Here is an 18,258-nt window from a genome sequence, read left to right on the forward strand (position 1 = left end):
GTCCTGAGGCGTGAATGTGAGAGGTCCAGGGTACCTACCCCAGTCCTGAGGGGTGAATGTGAGAGGTCCAGGGTACCTACCCCAGTCCTGAGGGGTGAATCTGAGAGGTCCAGGGTACCTGCCCCAGTCCTGAGGGATGAATCTGAGAGGTCCAGGGTACCTACCCCAGTCCTGAGGGGTGAATCTGAGAGGTCCAGGGCACCTACCCCAGTCCTGAGGGGTGAATCTGAGAGGTCCAGGGTACCTGCCCCAGTCCTGAGGGGTGAATGTGAGAGGTCCAGGGTACCTACCCCAGTCCTGAGGGGTGAATCTGAGAGGTCCAGGGCACCTACCCCAGTCCTGAGGGATGAATCTGAGAGGTCCAGGGCACCTACCCCAGTCCTGAGGGGTGAATCTGAGAGGTCCAGGGTACCTGCCCCAGTCCTGAGGGATGAATCTGAGAGGTCCAGGGTACCTACCCCAGTCCTGAGGGGTGAATCTGAGAGGTCCAGGGCACCTACCCCAGTCCTGAGGGGTGAATCTGAGAGGTCCAGGGTACCTGCCCCAGTCCTGAGGGGTGAATGTGAGAGGTCCAGGGTACCTACCCCAGTCCTGAGGGGTGAATCTGAGAGGTCCAGGGCACCTACCCCAGTCCTGAGGGATGAATCTGAGAGGTCCAGGACCTCAGGCAGGAGAATACGCTGTGCAGGAAGAGCAAGTGCAGAGACAGCGAGGCAGGGATGACTGTGAAAAATCAGGGCTGAACATATAATTTACTTTTCCTTTCCCGCAACAAACTCTACTAAAACAACAGAAAGAAGATCTTAAAAAAATCAAAGAGACCAGCAGAAGAGGATAGCAAGACAATTTTAGAAGCGGGAAGGCAGATGGGCAAATGGCAACTGCCTTAGTAGCCTTGAGCAAGCTGAATTCACGGCCAGCCATGGGGGATACTAAGAAGCAGTGGGACTGACACAGCAAAACTCTCAAAAGGCCCGAGTGTAGGAGGCACCAAGTACCTCTGGAAGTGGGGATAAAAGAGAGGCTACACACAGGAAGCTGCTCAAAAATCTGTTAAGAAGTTGTTTGAACCCAGATCCATTTCCCTCTCCTGTCGGCACATAGTCGACTCTCTCACACCCTGGAGGTTTAGAAAGAAACTAGAGGTTTAGTTTCTAAAGAGGGTCTCCGGACTGTAAGGCACCAGACATAATTGTAAGGTTCCAGCGATAATGGTGCAAGGGTACCATACTCAAAATAAGAAGATTAAATGAAAGTTTACTCTTTCCCTACTTGGCTTGAAGAATACTGGCAGAAAGTTGATACTGGCAGGAATAATAAATAATATAATAATAAATGTCACCTATAATCCCACTGTCTAGGTACTGTAATTTTCAACATTCTGACGTGCATTTTTACAAGTTCTTTCTCTACCTGATATATGCAAATTCAAGAAAATTTTAATTTATAGAAAAATATTTCATGGGAATAGAATCTAAAAAAGAGTGGATATATGTATATGTATAACTGATGCATTTTGCTGTACATCTGAAACCAACACAACATTGTAAATCAACTATACTCCAATAGAAATTAATTTTTAAAAATCTCATGCCATGCTTATTATTTTAACATACTTATTTAACATATTTTTATCACTTAAAAATATTTTGTGACTATCTTACCATATCAATAATAATATTTTAAAATATTATTTTATATAGTTATAATATCCTATAGGATGAACCTGTGATAATTTATTTAACCAAACCTGTATCTTTGGGTATTTAGAGGCTTTCTGATTTTTGCCATTAAACATAACATCACAATAAATACCTTTATCTGAATAGACATTTTTCCAGAGAAGACATACGAATGGGCAACAGGTCCATGAAACGGTGCTCCACCTCACTAATCATCAGGGAAATGCCATTCAAAACCAGCATGGGCTATTACCTCACACCTGTTTGGATGGCTATTATCAAAAAGACAAGGGACCCTCCTGTAATTTGCTACAGGATGCATTTCCCAAATTGCAATTCCTCTGTTCTTCCTGAATACACTTAATTTCTGGTATTAAAAAAAAAAAGACAAAAAATAACACATGTTGTCAAGGATGTAGAAAAAAAAGAACCCTGGTGCACTGTTGGTGGGAATGTAAATTGGTGCAGCCTCTGTGGAAAACAGTATGGAGGTTCCTCAAAAAATTAAAACTAGAATTACTATATGACCCAGCAATTCCACTTCTGGGTATTTCTCTGCAGGAAACGAAATCATCGTCTTGAAAAGATACATGCACCCCTATGTTCACTGCAGCATTATTTACAATTGCCAAGATGTGGAAACAACCCAAGTGTCCAATGACAAATGAATGGGTAAAGAAAATGTGAAGTAGATATATATATATGAATATTATTCAACCACTAAAAGGAAAGAAATTCTATCTTTTGTGACAACAGGGATGAACCTTGAGGGCATTATGCTAAGTGAAACAAGTCAGACAGAGAAAGACAAATACTGTATCTCCCTTATATGTGGAATCTAAAACAAAAAACAAACACATAGATACAGGGAACAGACTGGTGGCAGTTGTACAAAATGGGTACAGGGAGTCAAAAGGCACAGACTTCCAGTTAGAAGATAAATAAGTTCTGGGGATGTAATGTACAGCATGGTGACTAAGTTAATAATACTATATTGTACATTGAAAGTTGGCACAAGAGTAGATCTTCAAAGTTCTTATCACAAGAAAAAATGAATTTGTAACCATGTGTGGTGATGGATGTTAACTAAACTTACTGTGGTGATCATTTAGCAATACATACATGTATCAAACCATTAAGTTGTACACCTAAAATTAATACAGTGTTATATGTCAATTACATCTCATTTTGAAAATAAATATTTAAACTAATTAGCTAAATATCCTTGTATATTTGTTTTGCACACATTCGTCTGCAGAGGATAAATTTCTAAAAACAGAATTCTTGGATCAAAGATCTGCATAATATTAAGATTTGTGACACGTATTGCCACCCCAAGAGTTGTACCAATTTATATTCCCAACATCAATGTACAAGAGTGTTCATTTTCTTAAAGCATCATTAACAGTTGGGATTACAATAAAAATCTTTGCCAGCTTGATACAGAAAATGAGTTTGTCATCTGCTGTTTAATATGCTTTTTAAAACTTGGTGTGGTTAAACTTTAAAACATGTTTTCAGGCCAATGGTATTACTTCATTTGTGAAATGTCTGTTCTACCATGTCTGATTTTGATCTTTTCAATTATCAAAGCATTTGGTATAAGATTAGGCTACATTTACCTTATTTTTAAAAGTCCTAACAAGCTAGTTCATTATGGCAAAAATTTCTATGTAAAATACTTAGAATGTCAAGTTAGAGAATAGCTATTCCAGAGAGGGTATTATGGGAAGAAAAATCTCTTTTTGCAGCTGATTTTAAATGACCAAAGGATGAGACCTTATTCTTTTGATCTGAATTTGTTGAATTCTGATGGTCTCCAGATTATATTATTAAATCTCCATTTCTTTTTCCTTTTCTTTTTTTTTTAAAGATTTTTTTTTTTGATGTGGACCATTTTTAAAGTCTTTATTGCATTTGTTACAATATTGCTTCTGTTTTATGTTTTGGGTTTTTGGTCGCGAGGCATGTGGGATCGAACCCGCACCCCCTGCATTGGAAGGTGAAGTCTTAACCACTGGACCGCCAGGGAAGTCCCGTCATTTCCATTTCTTAATAGCTAATTTACACACTTTTTCTAGTTAGCAATAATTTATAATTAGAATGCATTAAGGTCTAAATAAATTTTGAACCCAAATCTCTATCATTTAAGATTATTTTAGATCATTAATATAGTAAAATTTAAGTATTTTTAAAAATCAAATACTTTTCATAAAATGCTAATAAATTTAAATAACACATCTGTTAAAAAAAGAAAAGAAAAAAGTTCCCCCAAAGGTCCAGTGTAAAAGCATTTATTTACATGGTAAGGCTGTAATAGTTACGGAATTATTTTTGTTGGCACTAGAATGCAATTTCTATGCCCACAGTGAGGAAAGTATGACATCTGTGGGCAAAATAGTAAAAACATAAGGTTAAAAAGGTAAAATAGAAACATATGGGGAAGATGTGTCACTGAGGACACTATTTTGGTATGGAGAAAGCACAAAATAGTTTGGTCATTTCTAGTCAGAACTCCAATAACTTGCCAAAAGTTTTGTCTAGTCAGAGATTAGACTCGTTTTTCTCAAACGTTAACTTTCTGTTGGCTAAGGCAGTAGGACGCTAAAATGTGGAAATATGTAGACTGTGTGTGTGCAGATTATATTTTAGGCAGATTAGTTGAGGTGAAAACTAGTTATTTAATGCTCCATAGGGGTGATCTGCTGGGGGAAATGTTCTGCTGTGGATTCTCAGGGCAGCTCCACATGCAGTGCTCTTGGCTTGGCCTGGCATATGCCTCAGATTTCCTGTGCTCCTGACTTTAATTCTGATGCAGCCCAAGCCTTGACCCCTAAATTCCTGGCCACAGTTGACAGAAATGCTGACCCTAATTCCTAATTGCTCATTTTGTTTGATGATTTGGATTTAGCATTCTTTTTCCTAAACTGAAATCTGATACCTATTTATTCTGTAAAATGATTCAAAATTATGCAATACCGGTCTTTAACGTCTATACAGACATTTCTGTGAGACCCACAAAATCAAAAGATATAGAATATTAAAGAAAGGACAGGACAGTTTTGTTCAACAGTTAACTGGTGGCTACTTTAGAGGCTACTACAAAATGAACTGATAAGTGACTTATAGACACTGATCTACAAAGCCTATGTCTGTAGCATCAAAGGCACTCTATCATTATATATTATATCTTCAAGTTAGGGTTATAGCACATTAAAATTAGACTGTCTTCATTTCCTTTCTGAAATCCTCCACATATTCACTTCTTATAAATAAACACTCAAAAAAATGAATACAAAAAGAAGAAAATGAAGTTGAAATAACGTAAGGATCTTTGTCATGAAGATGGCAATAAAGTAATAATGTAATTAACATCACAAAGGATTTTAGGAAAAGAGTAGACCAATTACATTAGTGTGCCTCAAAATGTAAAAAGAGACTCATTATCTTTAAATACACTATATTTACATAGCTATGTTATACTAAAGAACTTAAGCATAGTCAATTTTAAAAATTATAAAGTATATTTCAGTTGATAGAGTATTTTCACAAATAACTATTTTGTCCACAATATAAACTCTACGAGAGAAATATTATTATTTTACATTTAAACTTTTCTTTGACCACCTCATTTCCAATGGCATTCATCTTACTCCACTTTGGCTACATTCCTCCTAAGTTTCATCTTGGTTCATCTCTCAGAACTAATCCTTCTTGGAAGAACTACATTGGAATACCTCACTCATCATGGTCGCAATCTCCTACCTTTCCAGTTCTTTACTCAATTATCCCCATTATACCTATTGTTTAACTTCATGGGAATCTAGCCCTTTGGCCCTATCTACCCATCCTTATATCTTCACTTCCATCTCTATCCAACTTAGTGTTATGGTCATACTTTAACCTTAACTCTTATCCCGTTGTCCTTTCTCTGCACAAATACAGTAAAATACCCAGCATAGATAGACCCAACTGACCATCCTGGCCTTGCCTACTCCTAAGCTCTTGCACTTAAGCTGCTCAGCCTGGGGTCATGGTATGTTTGTGGTTTTCAACTTCAATGGACCCTCAGCACCCACCACCTTTTGTGTTTCATGGCCAGATGGCTCTCTAGTCCTCTCTAGTCCTCTACAGCAGTTCTTTCAAATTCCCTTTACCCTCATCAAACTTCTAATCCTCTCATTTCTAAGAAATAGAAGCTTATTTTTTTCTTAGAAAAAAATAGAAGCTATTATATAACTTCCCGCCATAGATGAGAAATTAAAACTCAGAGAGGTGAAGTCAATTGATCAAAGTCCACAGCTAATGAAGAAGGAGCAAAGCAAGTCAGTCTGACCCCAGAGTTCTTAACATCTATATGTTGTAATGTCTCTCATTTTCTCATTCTCAGTTACTGCCTTCCCATTCTACCAGTTCTTCAAGGCAAACACCTAGGCTCTATCCTTGGCTATTTCCTCACCCTCATCATCAACAACTAATCATCTGTCTATTTCTTAGTCTTGACTGGCATTTTCCCAGAACCAGGCACCATCATCATGCACTTGGACTACAGCAACAGCCTTTAAGTTTGCTCCCAATGAATCTAGTCTCTACACTGAAAACAATGAAAGGGATCTCTCCAAAATGCACACCTACCTTAGCCAACCTAATTCCTTAGTTCGACTCTCACCAACTCTTTTTAGACCAGAGGTTGGCCAACTCTTTCTGTACATGGCCAGATAGTAAGTATTTTAGGGTTTGCGGTCACATGATGTCTGCCCCAGACTTACAAAAGCAATCATAAATAATACATAAACAAATGGGCATGGCTGTGTGGCAAGAAAACTTTACAAAAACAGACAGTGGGCTGGGTTTGGCCCATAGGCGGTAGTTTGCTAACTCCTGCTTTGGATGTGTTACAGTCATTCATTCCATTAACATTAAGTACCTTCTGTGGGCTGGGCACTGTATTAATGACAAGGTGATGAACAAAACAGACATATTCTTGTCCTTCACAGAGCTTAAAGTTTAGTGGGGAGGGAGATATTAATTTTTTTAATTACATAAATATATAGAACTGTTTCTGTGATAAGTTCAACAAGGGAAAAATAAGTAGGGCTATGCAAGCCTATGATAGGTGGATTTGACTTAGCACAAGGATCCTGAAGATTTTCCTGAGGAATGTCATGATTGAGAAGAGATTTGAAGAGGGGAGGGAAGAGTATTGTAGGAGGATGGATCAGCATTTGAATAGACCCTGTGACAGGAAGAAGTCTGGCTTATGTTTGGACCTGAAAAAAGATGGTGATGGCTAGAATGGCAAAAAAAAATGAGGTTGGAGAGACAGGTAGGGATCAGACCATGCATTTTGGACCATATTTATGACTTTCATCTTTCATCTTAAGTGCAATGGAAAACCATTAAAGTATTTTATGGAACGGATGATATGACTAGATATCTATGGCAAAAAGAAAACTTTGGCTTGTCACAAAATTCTCAGCCCCTAGGTCTACATCTGGCAAACTGTAGTCATACTATGGAGAGAACACATAAGAAAGGGAAGCAACAGTAAATGTGGATAGATTTCTTAGAAAATGCCCATTATTTAGGAGAGATGATGGTAACTTACCTTAGGTTAATGGAGAGGAATCTGTGGAAGAGACAGACTTTTACAACAGAAAATCAGGAGGATGAGTGATGGAGTGTATTTGGCAGGGAGAGATGAAGAAGAGAGAGACATCAGGAATTCACGAAGAAGGAGAACACACGAAGAAGGTTGAGGTTGGTGGGGAAATAAGAGTTTGATGGTGGGGAGGTTGAGTATGAGATAACTTTGAGACATCCCAGGGGAAATTTTAAATAACCAGATGGGTATATGGACCCGAAATTCAAAGAAGTCTGGGCTAAAGATATAAATCTGCTAGTGGGATGGGTGGCCTTGCAGTATATACCTAAGATATAATAGAACAAAGAGAAAAGGACCTGGGACTGAGTGTTGCAGTGTTCTGGCATTTAATAGCTAGTCAGAGAAGGATGAACCTGGAAAAAAAAAAGGGTGAAAATTCAAAGAGGTAGGAAGCAAGTCTGCAGGGGCATGTGACACGGAAGTTAACGGAAGAGAGTATTTCAAGGAAGACAGTGGGGTCAACAATGTTAAATGCTGCTGAGAATCCAAGGAAGGTCAACACTGAAAAATGTTCACTGTGATTAGTGAAATGGAAGCCATTTGTGATCTTCTTTCAGGTTGCCAGAACTTACTATGGCCTTCCTCCTTTGGATCTCTGCCTGCGCTTTTATTCTACCTGCCCTTCATGAAACAGGAAGATTAAGATTCTCATTGGAAGGTTTCGGATGTGGGGAGGTGGGTTGGTGGCGGGGTGGATCTAGAGAGAGTTGCAAAAAAGGGCTTAGTGAGAAACAAAACAAGTAACTTAGACAAAAGCAGGTAGCCAAGCATCTACAATCAATCAAAGACAAACAGGAAAATGCGGTACATACTGTATAGAAAGGCAGCTTCTGCTGGGGTAAAGCTTAGAAACTGTGACTGATTTCTAAGCTTAGAAAGCTTAGAAAACTGACTGAGATGAAGGCTGAAGAGAGAAAAATATACAGTCTTCATTTTAAACAATGAATAATATATTTTCATACATTTTATTCTTTGTTTAGCCATAATCACTGGGGATTTTATCAGATTTTAGGGCACCTGTTCGTTAGCTCATGCATAATATGGTACATTCTAAAGTCACAGAGTACTTTTCTCAAATACGTAAAATTAAATGAGAAATAATGTGTGAAATCATCAAGCATAATCCCTGGCATTTAATCGGTATCTAGTGCAAATTTACTGAATTTGAATCATTATAAAATTAGAAACTAATATCAGGACATGTTGTTCTTGTTCCACATGCAGTGAAAATCTGATTACCTTGAATATCATCATTGAATGTGCAATACTGGTTTTGATACTTTTTCAGGAGCCGAAATGCATTTATATTGGCAAAATCTTCAAACTGAATAAGGCAATTCATGCCATACCTATGGGACAAAATATTCACATTAGAAGAGGTTAATGAAATAACATTTAAAAATAAACCTTGAAAAGTAGACTATAAAAAAGGCAAAACATTATTTTCTTTTAAAGGTCCTATCTTGCTACTTAGTATAAATATATAATACGTCTGTTCAGCAAATATTTACTACATGCTTACTACAGAAAAAAGCATTGCACTGGCACTGTGAAATACTACAAAGATGACAAAAATATGGTACCCTGCAGTCAAGCAATTTAAAAGTTAGTGGAACTTATTTTGAAATAAATGAAAAGTGCATGAAAAGTAATATAAAAGTGGTACAAACAAGGGATAACAGATGTTGAGAAGACAGATATCACTCCTGACTGGGGTTACAAACCAGGTAACAAATGAACTGAGTTTTAATCACGTCATGATTTCAAAAGTAGAGATGTAAGGTTCTACAAGCTGAGTAAACAGCAGAAGCAAAGTAACTGAAGTGAAAGTTAGGAGAGAAAAAAAATCATTCAAAAAACAGCAAGAAGCCCCATTTGGCCAAAATGTTGTGTTTGGTACATGTAAGGGTGTAGTGAAAGACAAGGTCAGAATTTTATGTCGGAAACCTTAAAAATTCTAGCCTAGGATTCTGGTGTTTGTTCTATAGCCATGATCAAACACTGAAAAGCTTTGAGCTTTGAAGTATACAGCACAGATTTTTATTCCTGAAATTAACTTACTGGTTTGACCCTTTATTCTTATGATCATCTATGGCCTGTACATCCAAGACAAGGGAAATTAACACCATTGATACCCCAAGTATCTGAGAGTTACCAGAGAAAGCCTTATAGCCATGGCCATCCTTGCTAGGTGATTTAGAGATGTATGGTCTCCAACCTCGGCTAGCCTCCCACTGCTGCCATATTTATGATTCCTTTTCTTTGTCCTTGGTCAGCTTCCACTGCTATTGCACCCAAAGGCTATTACTAATCTTCGCCAATCCTTTTAAATCTTGACCTCTTCACCTGTCTCCTACTTCCTGGCATAGTGAGGGCATAATGTGTGATCTCCTTCAACTATTCTCCTCCCACCGCATCCCCCATCTCTATCTTTAACGCTACCCTGCAGGCATCAGTCAACAAGGTGTTCCTCTTCCTGTTTAAGGTAACTCACCGCTGCTGCCCACGTTCCCACCACTTCCTTCTTAATTAGCTCCCTCTCTCCTATTTACAACTCCTTCTTCTGGACAAGTTCCTTCCTTTTTTTTTGATAACTGACTTGGAGCTTCTCATTAGAGGGAAAAAGTTCTTTCTCAACCCCATGTTTTTCCTATCCTTTCCATTTAATGTATATGAAATATTAGTTCACAGTTTACATTATTTCTCCATCCCCTGTCATTTACTTTCTGTCCTCACGACTCTGCTAAAATTGCTGCTCTAAAATTAGAATGTTTCCGAACTAAAAATCCAAGAAACACTGTTTCCCATCCCTAATTTACCAGAGCTCTTTGCTGCATTGCCACTAATTCTGTTTATCTTTTTTCCTTGAAACTCTATTCTCTAGGCTTCTGTGATATCACGCTTTTCTGTGCCTTCTCCTAAACTACTGATCATTTCTTCTTCTTTCTCCCTTAGGGAGTTCTTAGCACTTAAACGTTGGTGTTTCCCATGACTCTGTCCTTGGTCTACTACATGGTGTGTGTGTGCGTGTGTGCGCGCATGTGTGCGCATCCGTCCGTCCTGACAGAATCTCAATCCCACTCATAGTTTTAATCACCAATTATATACAGTGACTCCCAAAGGTATGTTTCTACTCTACTCCTGTGAACTCCAGACTTGTAAATCTCATGACCAGCTGGATAATTTCATCTGAATGTACCTCAAGTTGAAAAGTCCAAAATTAAACTCATTACATTTCCATAATACCTATAAGTGCTCAGCAAATATTTGTTGGATGAATGTAATTTCCAGATATTTTCTCATTTAATCTCAGGGTACAATTTTATAGATGAGGATAGCCTTGGGCACCAGGTAAGCTGGGGAGGGGAGATCTGCACTCAAGTCTGCCTGATGATGTGGTAGAGCCTGACGTTTAAGCTAAGCTTTAAGTTTATGATTGATTCCTTTCTGTTATCCTGTAGGTTATTATATATACCTTTAAGTATATACCTTTGAACAACTTTGAGTTCTAAAACTAAAGATAAGGAGCTCTATAACAGAAAAGTTTTGTAAAATTTAATCAGAATCATAAACTAGTGAAAAGACTGACTAGTCTTTAGGGGCTACGTTTTGTTGCAAACCAACAGTTAATAGAAAGCTGCTAAGCATAGGTTTGGTTGTTTAACATTTATGATGGTCCTACCTCTTCATGGTGAAGTCTGTCTCCTCAAGACTTAAACCAACACCTTCTTATAGATTATCTATTCTGTATTTCCAACCTAAATTGCTTATTGAAACTCAATCATCTTCACAGAACATTTCCAAAGTCAAGTAGGCTCTTGACTCTCAACTTCAACAATTTTTTTTCTATGATGGAAGCATACATTTCCATGTCTCAGAGACCAAAAGACTGAAGCTATTATTTTACTATTTCCTTTTTAACCCATCATATTCAGTTAATTACCATTTTCTATCATTTCTACTATTTAAATATTATCACAGCCAAAGAAATCAGTCTTGCTCCTGCTAGGACTACTCCCTCAAACATACGACATAGAGCCACCAAAGTTTTGTAAACAACAACTTCTGCCAGCTACTCCCTTGCTCAAAATTCACAGAGTGGATTGCTCTGATGATGACGCTTAAATTCCTTAAACTCAAGGATCTATAATCACATGTTATCTTTTCAATTGCCTTATCTCTCCCTATATTCCAAGGTAAGTCCCTTCCCCACTGAACCACTTCTCTCCTCTCTCAAACACGCCATGTCTGTCTCCTTCCCATGTCTTTATTAATGCACTGCCATTGCAAATCACCGTCACTCTTGAATCGGCAAATATTTTCTATACCACTTACGAGGGGTCTAAAACTACTAGCATGTAGATGTCTCATCAACTAGATCAAAAGGTTCCTGAGAGACTTAAAACTCTTTCAGATAGTACTACTTCAGTAGAGAGAAGATCAAGTGAATATAATATGTAAGCAAAAATTTATTTCATTCAATAAGAATAATTGGTCGTTTAATAATCTGTACTGCCGAGTACTATGACTATCAGTTGCTTTGAATGAGTTGCATCAGAGTAGGTATTTCCCTTTATTTGCCCAAATTGCAGAAGTTCTAGTGTTTTGCATTTTTCATACTAGTTCAAAAAAAAGTATAATCTTTCTATTATTTAAATAGACATGACTTTTATTCTAGAATTTCTCTATTATTTAGCAAGAAACAAAATCAAGTTCGTTTCATGTTACTTTTTAAAGAGTTGGCACTAAGTAGGTTAGAGAAGTTTTCAATATCAATAGTTTCTATTAACAGAGGTAAAAAGGTTAGCCTAGTCAAACCAAGATTTTTCAAAAAACTCATTTAGTACTATAAGACGTTAACACATTTTTCTCTTTTGGCTGAATTCCCAAATACAAACAGGAATTTAAATCATGTAAACCACAGTTATTCTTATAATTTTTATTCATATTTATTTGCCCCTCCTTTGAAAATATTTTCTACAGTTACCTAAGAAAACAAATTCCTATGAAACTGCTATTTTTTCCATCAGCATTTTAAAATTCTTTCCTGTATACTTTCCTCTTTTCTTTTCTATCAAAGTCATTTTGGAAATGTTAATTATTTGTTCAGAAGACTTTCTACAGTAGTCCTTTAGGCCTTTAAAAGAAGTAATACTTTAATTCAAGCAAGCAGCATTAGAAAATTCCCATATGAGCAAAAAGACTACTAAAATATGAATTAATAAGAAGTTAATGGTCTAAAAGTTCTACTGCCAATATCTTAAATTCTCTAATACTCTCCTTCTCTGCCCCTAGTCCTGTCTTCCCTCTCTTCCACCAACTCCTTCCCCAGCACACTACCCACTCTTCATTTGGTCCTTCCTTTCCTCCGAGTTCATTCTTCCTAGCTTCACCTCTGTATGCTGAAGACAGTTACTCCAGCCATGCACTGGCTGTCCCCCTAGTGAAACTGAGCAGGACCCTGTGGGGTTCCTGGCCATAGAAGACCTTCTGTCCCTCGATTCTGTCCTCCCTATTCTTGTACGGGATAGCCGTCAGTCTCCATGACCTTCCCTGAGTTTCAAAGGGCAAGGTCCAAACAGTTGCTAATCAGGGAAGGGAGGGCAGGCAGAGACAAGGGAGGAGCATCCAAGAAACAATAGTGCAGCCTTGGGGCAGGGTCCTGGTTCCCCCTCAAGGGATACACATGACAAGATCTTTAAACTCTTTACAGAACTAAAACCCCCAACAAGCGGAAGACGCTAGCATCCTTCATTCCAGAGAAGACCACCTGAGGCCAGATTAAAGGAACCAGAGAAGCTCATCAAGAGACAACATGAGGGCTTCCCTGGTGGCGCAGTGGTTGAGAATCTGCCTGCCAATGCAGGGGACACGGCTTCGAGCCCTGGTCTGGGAAGATCCCACATGCTGCGGAGCAACTAGGCCCATGAGCCACAACTACTGAGCCTGCGCGACTGGAGCCTGTGCTCCGCAACAAGAGAGGCCGCGATAGTGAGAGGCCCGTGCACCGTGATGAAGAGTGGCCCCCGCTTGCCACAACTAGAGAAATTCCTCACACAGAAATGAAGACCCAACACAGCCAAAAAATAAATAAATAAATAAATAATAAGAGTGTTTAAAAAAAAAGAGATGACATGAGACCAGATAAAAGGAGTGCAGACCCTGCACACACTCCGATCCTTATCAGCAACCCAGCCCTTGAACCATTGCTATAAAACTCCTCACCAAATCCTCCTGGGTTGGGACACAGTTTTTGAGGGTCATGAGCCCTCTGTGTCCCCCTTTGCCTGGCAAAGCAATAAAGCTATTCTTTCCTCCTTCACCCAAAACTCTGTCTCTGAGATTCGATTCGCCACTGGTGCACGAGTACTCAGCAACACTAGGCGCCCCTGGCCCCTTGCTCTCCCTCATTCCACTTAGATAGCACACGAGTCCATGCTATGGAGTCTCAGCTAGGACCTCAATCAAGTCCTGCAATATTTGTTTTCTATTGCTTACTGGTCCATAGCATGATCCCAGAGCAGCTTCTGCAAACCATTTTTTACTCCCCTTGTCCCACAAGCATTCCATCTCTTACCAGCCACTACTTCACTGAGATGAATGCCATCCAGAGAGAACAATCTTCACTTTCTCAGCTCCCCTCCACATTTAAAAATATGTGTGCTTTTACTTCTTTTCTTCTTCCACTTCTGAGATGTATTCTTGCTTCCTTTTTTCTAATCTCTCTACAGACCTTACTGCCTCAACTCTACCTCTCTACACTAACAGCTTCAATTTCTCCTTCTCCACTGGTTCCTTCCTGTCTCCAAGGAGCCTCAGGACTCCCTGATTTTAAAACCATATCTCTTGACCATGACAAAGCCAAAGCTATGGTTACTTATCTCTTTCCACCTACTGCCAAACCTCTCAGAAGAGAGGCTGACAAACTTTCCCTCATTTTTCACTTCTTGTTAATATTAAGCCTATACTTCAAAGACAGCCTCACACTACCACATTCTGATATCACAATGTAGATGAGGTCTCTTTCTTCTGATCCAACAAAATACTTTGTAAATCATCTGTTTTTCTTCCATTGCAGTTATTTACATATTATTATTATGTCCCTGAAGGTCTATCTTTTTAAATCACTGTAAAATTCAAGGTGAAGACTGTTTTCTGAATTTTTGTTTCTTTTTTTTTTTTTTTTTGATTACTCATGAACCTTAGCATCTTTTTCTATGTCCATTGGTCATTTGCAATTCTTCCTGGAAGATTATATGGTTTTTGGTTTGTTTTTCTATTTTTATGGTCTTTTCTTTATTATTTCATAAGAGTTCTTCACATATTAAGAATATTAACTTCCTGTTATATATGGTGCATGTGGCTTCCCTACTCTAGCATACTGTGTCGTTAATCATTTACACAGCATTCCTGTTTGTTTTTACAAAAGGAATTCTAAATTTTTAGGTAGTCAGATCTTTCCATCTTCTTATTTATAGCTTCTGCCCTTGATGGTATGCTTATTACAATCTTCTCCACACATGTTTATTTAACTATTAACCAAAAATTTCCTCTAGTGATATCATGGATTTAGAAAATAATTAACCTCTACAGCTGGTATTATTTTTCACTGTTTAGATGTAGATTTTTTTTAAATATAGATAAAAATTTCTGACTTCTATATAATTCACTCAACTATGCCAGCACCAGCTACTTGATAGCCTATCTTTTCTCCTCATCACCTGTAATCAGATACTATATTCTCATACATAGTAGAGTCAGTCTTCTGTGCTTTTCTCTTTTATTCTACTATGGCTAATGACAACAAATATATTTTAACCTTTAATAATATGTGTGTGTACATGTGTGTGTGTGTGTACACTCACTTCTTCTTCACAACCACTCTATGAGGCAGGCACTGTTATTATTCTCATTTTACAGATGAGAAAACAGGCACAGCATGTTGGTACTGCTCGGTAATGATAGCCTATAATAGTAATGATTAATCTACTAATCTCTCTATCCACTGAAAAATGCCTCTATTTTAACTACTATAGTTTTTAAGTGACTTTAATATTTAGTAATATTATTTATCTCTCATTCTTCTTTTTTAAGTATTTGCTTGGCTGTGTTAGCAGTTTAAAAACATAGACTCTACTCAATAGTAAAAAACCAAAACCCTCCAATTAAAAAATGGGCAGAGGATCTGAACAGACGTTTTTCAAAGAAGACATACAGATGGCCAATAGGTACATGAAAAGATGCTCAACATCGCTAATCATCACTAATCATCAGAAATGCAAATCAAAACCACAATGAGATATCACCTCATATCTGTTAGAATGGCTCTTATCAAAAAGATAAAACTAACAAGTGTTGGCAAGGATGTGAAAAAAAAGGAACCCTCATGCACTACTGGTGGGAATGTAAATTGGTGCAGCCACTATGGAAAACAGGTTCCTCAAAAAACATTAAAAATAGAACTACTGTATGATCCAACAATTCCGCTTCTGGGTATTTCTTTGAAGAAAATGAAAATATTAATTCAAAAAGATATCTGCACCCCCATGTTCACTGCAGCATTATTTACAATAGCCAAGATATGGAAACAATCTAAGTGTCCATCAATGGATGAATGGATAAAGAAAATATGGTATATATACACAATGGAATATTATTTGGGCATAAAAAAGAAATGAAATCTTGCCACTTATAACAACATGGAAGGACCTTGAGGGCATTATGCTAAGTGAAATAAGCAACACAGAGAAAGACAAATACCATATGCTCTCACGTATATATGGAATCTAAAAACAAACAAACAAGAAGAAAAAAAAAAGTTCATAGATACAGATAACTTTTTGGTGGTTGCCAGAGATGGGGGTGGGGGGGGTGGGTGAAATGGGTGAAGGTGATCAAAGGCTACAAACGTCAAGGTGTAAAGTAAATAAGTCCTGGGAATATAATGTACAGCATGGTGACTATAGTTAATAGTATCGTATTACATATTTGAAAGTTGCTGAGAGAGTAGATCTTGAAAGATAAAAACTTTTTTATAACTATGTATGGTGATGGATGTTAACTAGACTTACTGTGGTGATCATTTCACAATGTATACAAATACTGAATCATTACGTTGTACACCTGAAACTAAAATAATGTTATATGTCAATTATAGCTCAATTAAAAAAAAAAAACATGGGCTCTAGAGTCAGAGATCCTGGGATGAAATTCTGTCACTGTGCCTCTGTTTCTGCATCAGAATAAATAAGAATAACAATGGCATATTATCATAAGTATATTATCAGGATTAAATGAAGCGATAAGTGCCAATGTTCAATGTGTAAAGATTGGCACTAAGTACTCTATAATCACTAGATATTTTCTATTACTTAATAGTAACAATAGAAGCCATAAACAGTGAAATAATACCTTCCAAAGCCTAAGAGAAAATAAATATCATTCAAGATCTAGCAAAGCTATTCTTCAAGAGTACGGTTGAAACAAAGTCGCCTTTAGATAAATAAAAGCCAAGACTTTTACTAAAGGACTTTTACTAATGGATGTATTTCAGAGAGAAAGTAAATAATCCCAGAAAAAAAAGTCTGTGATATAACAAAACAAAATATAAGTAAATACAAGTAACTTTTATCCATATAAAATAATAACGATAAGTAAGCTATACTTCCGGCACGACAGAGTGAGGAGGTTGGCAAATTTCTTCCCCGCACAGCAACAATACAGCAGGACAAATACTTCAACACAACCATGTCAGTGCTCTGGAAATCAACTAAAGGCAAAGAAGCAAAACTTTTAAAGTAAAATGGGGAGTGGGTCAATTCTTGAAAGGAACATAAAATGTTTATGCTTCTCATACACACGATGCCATTCTAGGAAACTATTTAGCTATCTTGATTAAAAATAACTCAAATATTAAGAATGGGTAAAAGCATCTCCATAGTTATAAATCATTACCTTTTTTTTTTTAACAACATAGCAGAGAGGCAAACTTTGTGGTAGCAACTGATTACCCCAAACACAAGCATCAGTCAAGATCATCTGGTGCTCATCATGGCTCCTTCCCCACCTCTCTGGTTTCTAAGCAGCCCTTTAGAAAGTAAAGGCTGCGTGTTTTCAGACAGTGTCCTATGGTTTGCTCCTGATGTGTCATGTACTGTGGTCCAGCAGCACCAGATGATCTGTTATTATGTACCAAAGCAGCAGAACCTTGTGGTTACAGGATGTGAGGAGGAATCAGAGCCTTCTCAGTTCTATTCCTGGACCTACTACTTACTTGGTCCTGTGGTTTGGGGCTGGTTACAATTTCTCTGTGGTTAAAATGAAATCCTCACAATATGGCTTGCCTTCAGTGTTTAGGATACAATGTGGTCAGGCTATAAATTTATAATGTTTTCTAAGTGAAGTCTGGGAATAGGCATAGGTAGTAAAAGGGTGCACAAGATACCTCATCATTTACAAAAGGATATTTTAGAATCATCCCCTGGAGAATACCGCCTATCAGTTTTCATTTCATGAATTTTCTCTACTTGGTAATTAACTCTGATTTGAGTCCTAAAGATATAGGGAGAGGCACCCTGAATTCATTTTGTGATACAAGCATCTTGCATCATATAATAAAAGAAAGCCATGGAAGGGATATTTTGTTCCAGATTGAACCAGCCTTGTCACTATAAAATTATAAGCAGTGGAACACAAGGACGTTAGCCAATTGGATTCTACATGACTATGAAAAGAACCTACTATTTTATGATCAAAATATCACATAAAATAGTGGGTGTAAATGGTTTTAGAAGTTAACAGAAATACCACCCATAAAATTAACATGTAAAAACTGCAGAGAACTTTCTCTTGGGGCATTGTTAAATTAGACAAAACCCTTATTACAGTGACGGCACTTACTAAGTGCCAGGC

The 18,258-nt window shown here is 37.6% G+C and overlaps 1 protein-coding gene across 1 annotated transcript in view; it reads right to left on the minus strand.

Moving 5' to 3' along the window:
- Positions 1-18,258, minus strand: part of ME1 (malic enzyme 1) — a 192,134-nt gene that overhangs the window by 40,857 nt on the left and 133,019 nt on the right. Inside the window, exon 7 of the mRNA XM_061207103.1 lies at positions 8,587-8,696. Coding sequence (XP_061063086.1) covers positions 8,587-8,696 — 110 coding nt within the window. The remainder of the gene's footprint in view (positions 1-8,586; positions 8,697-18,258) is intronic.

Source organism: Eubalaena glacialis, chromosome 12 (genome assembly GCF_028564815.1).
Source record: "Eubalaena glacialis isolate mEubGla1 chromosome 12, mEubGla1.1.hap2.+ XY, whole genome shotgun sequence".
Classification (NCBI taxonomy): Eukaryota; Metazoa; Chordata; class Mammalia; order Artiodactyla; family Balaenidae; genus Eubalaena; species Eubalaena glacialis.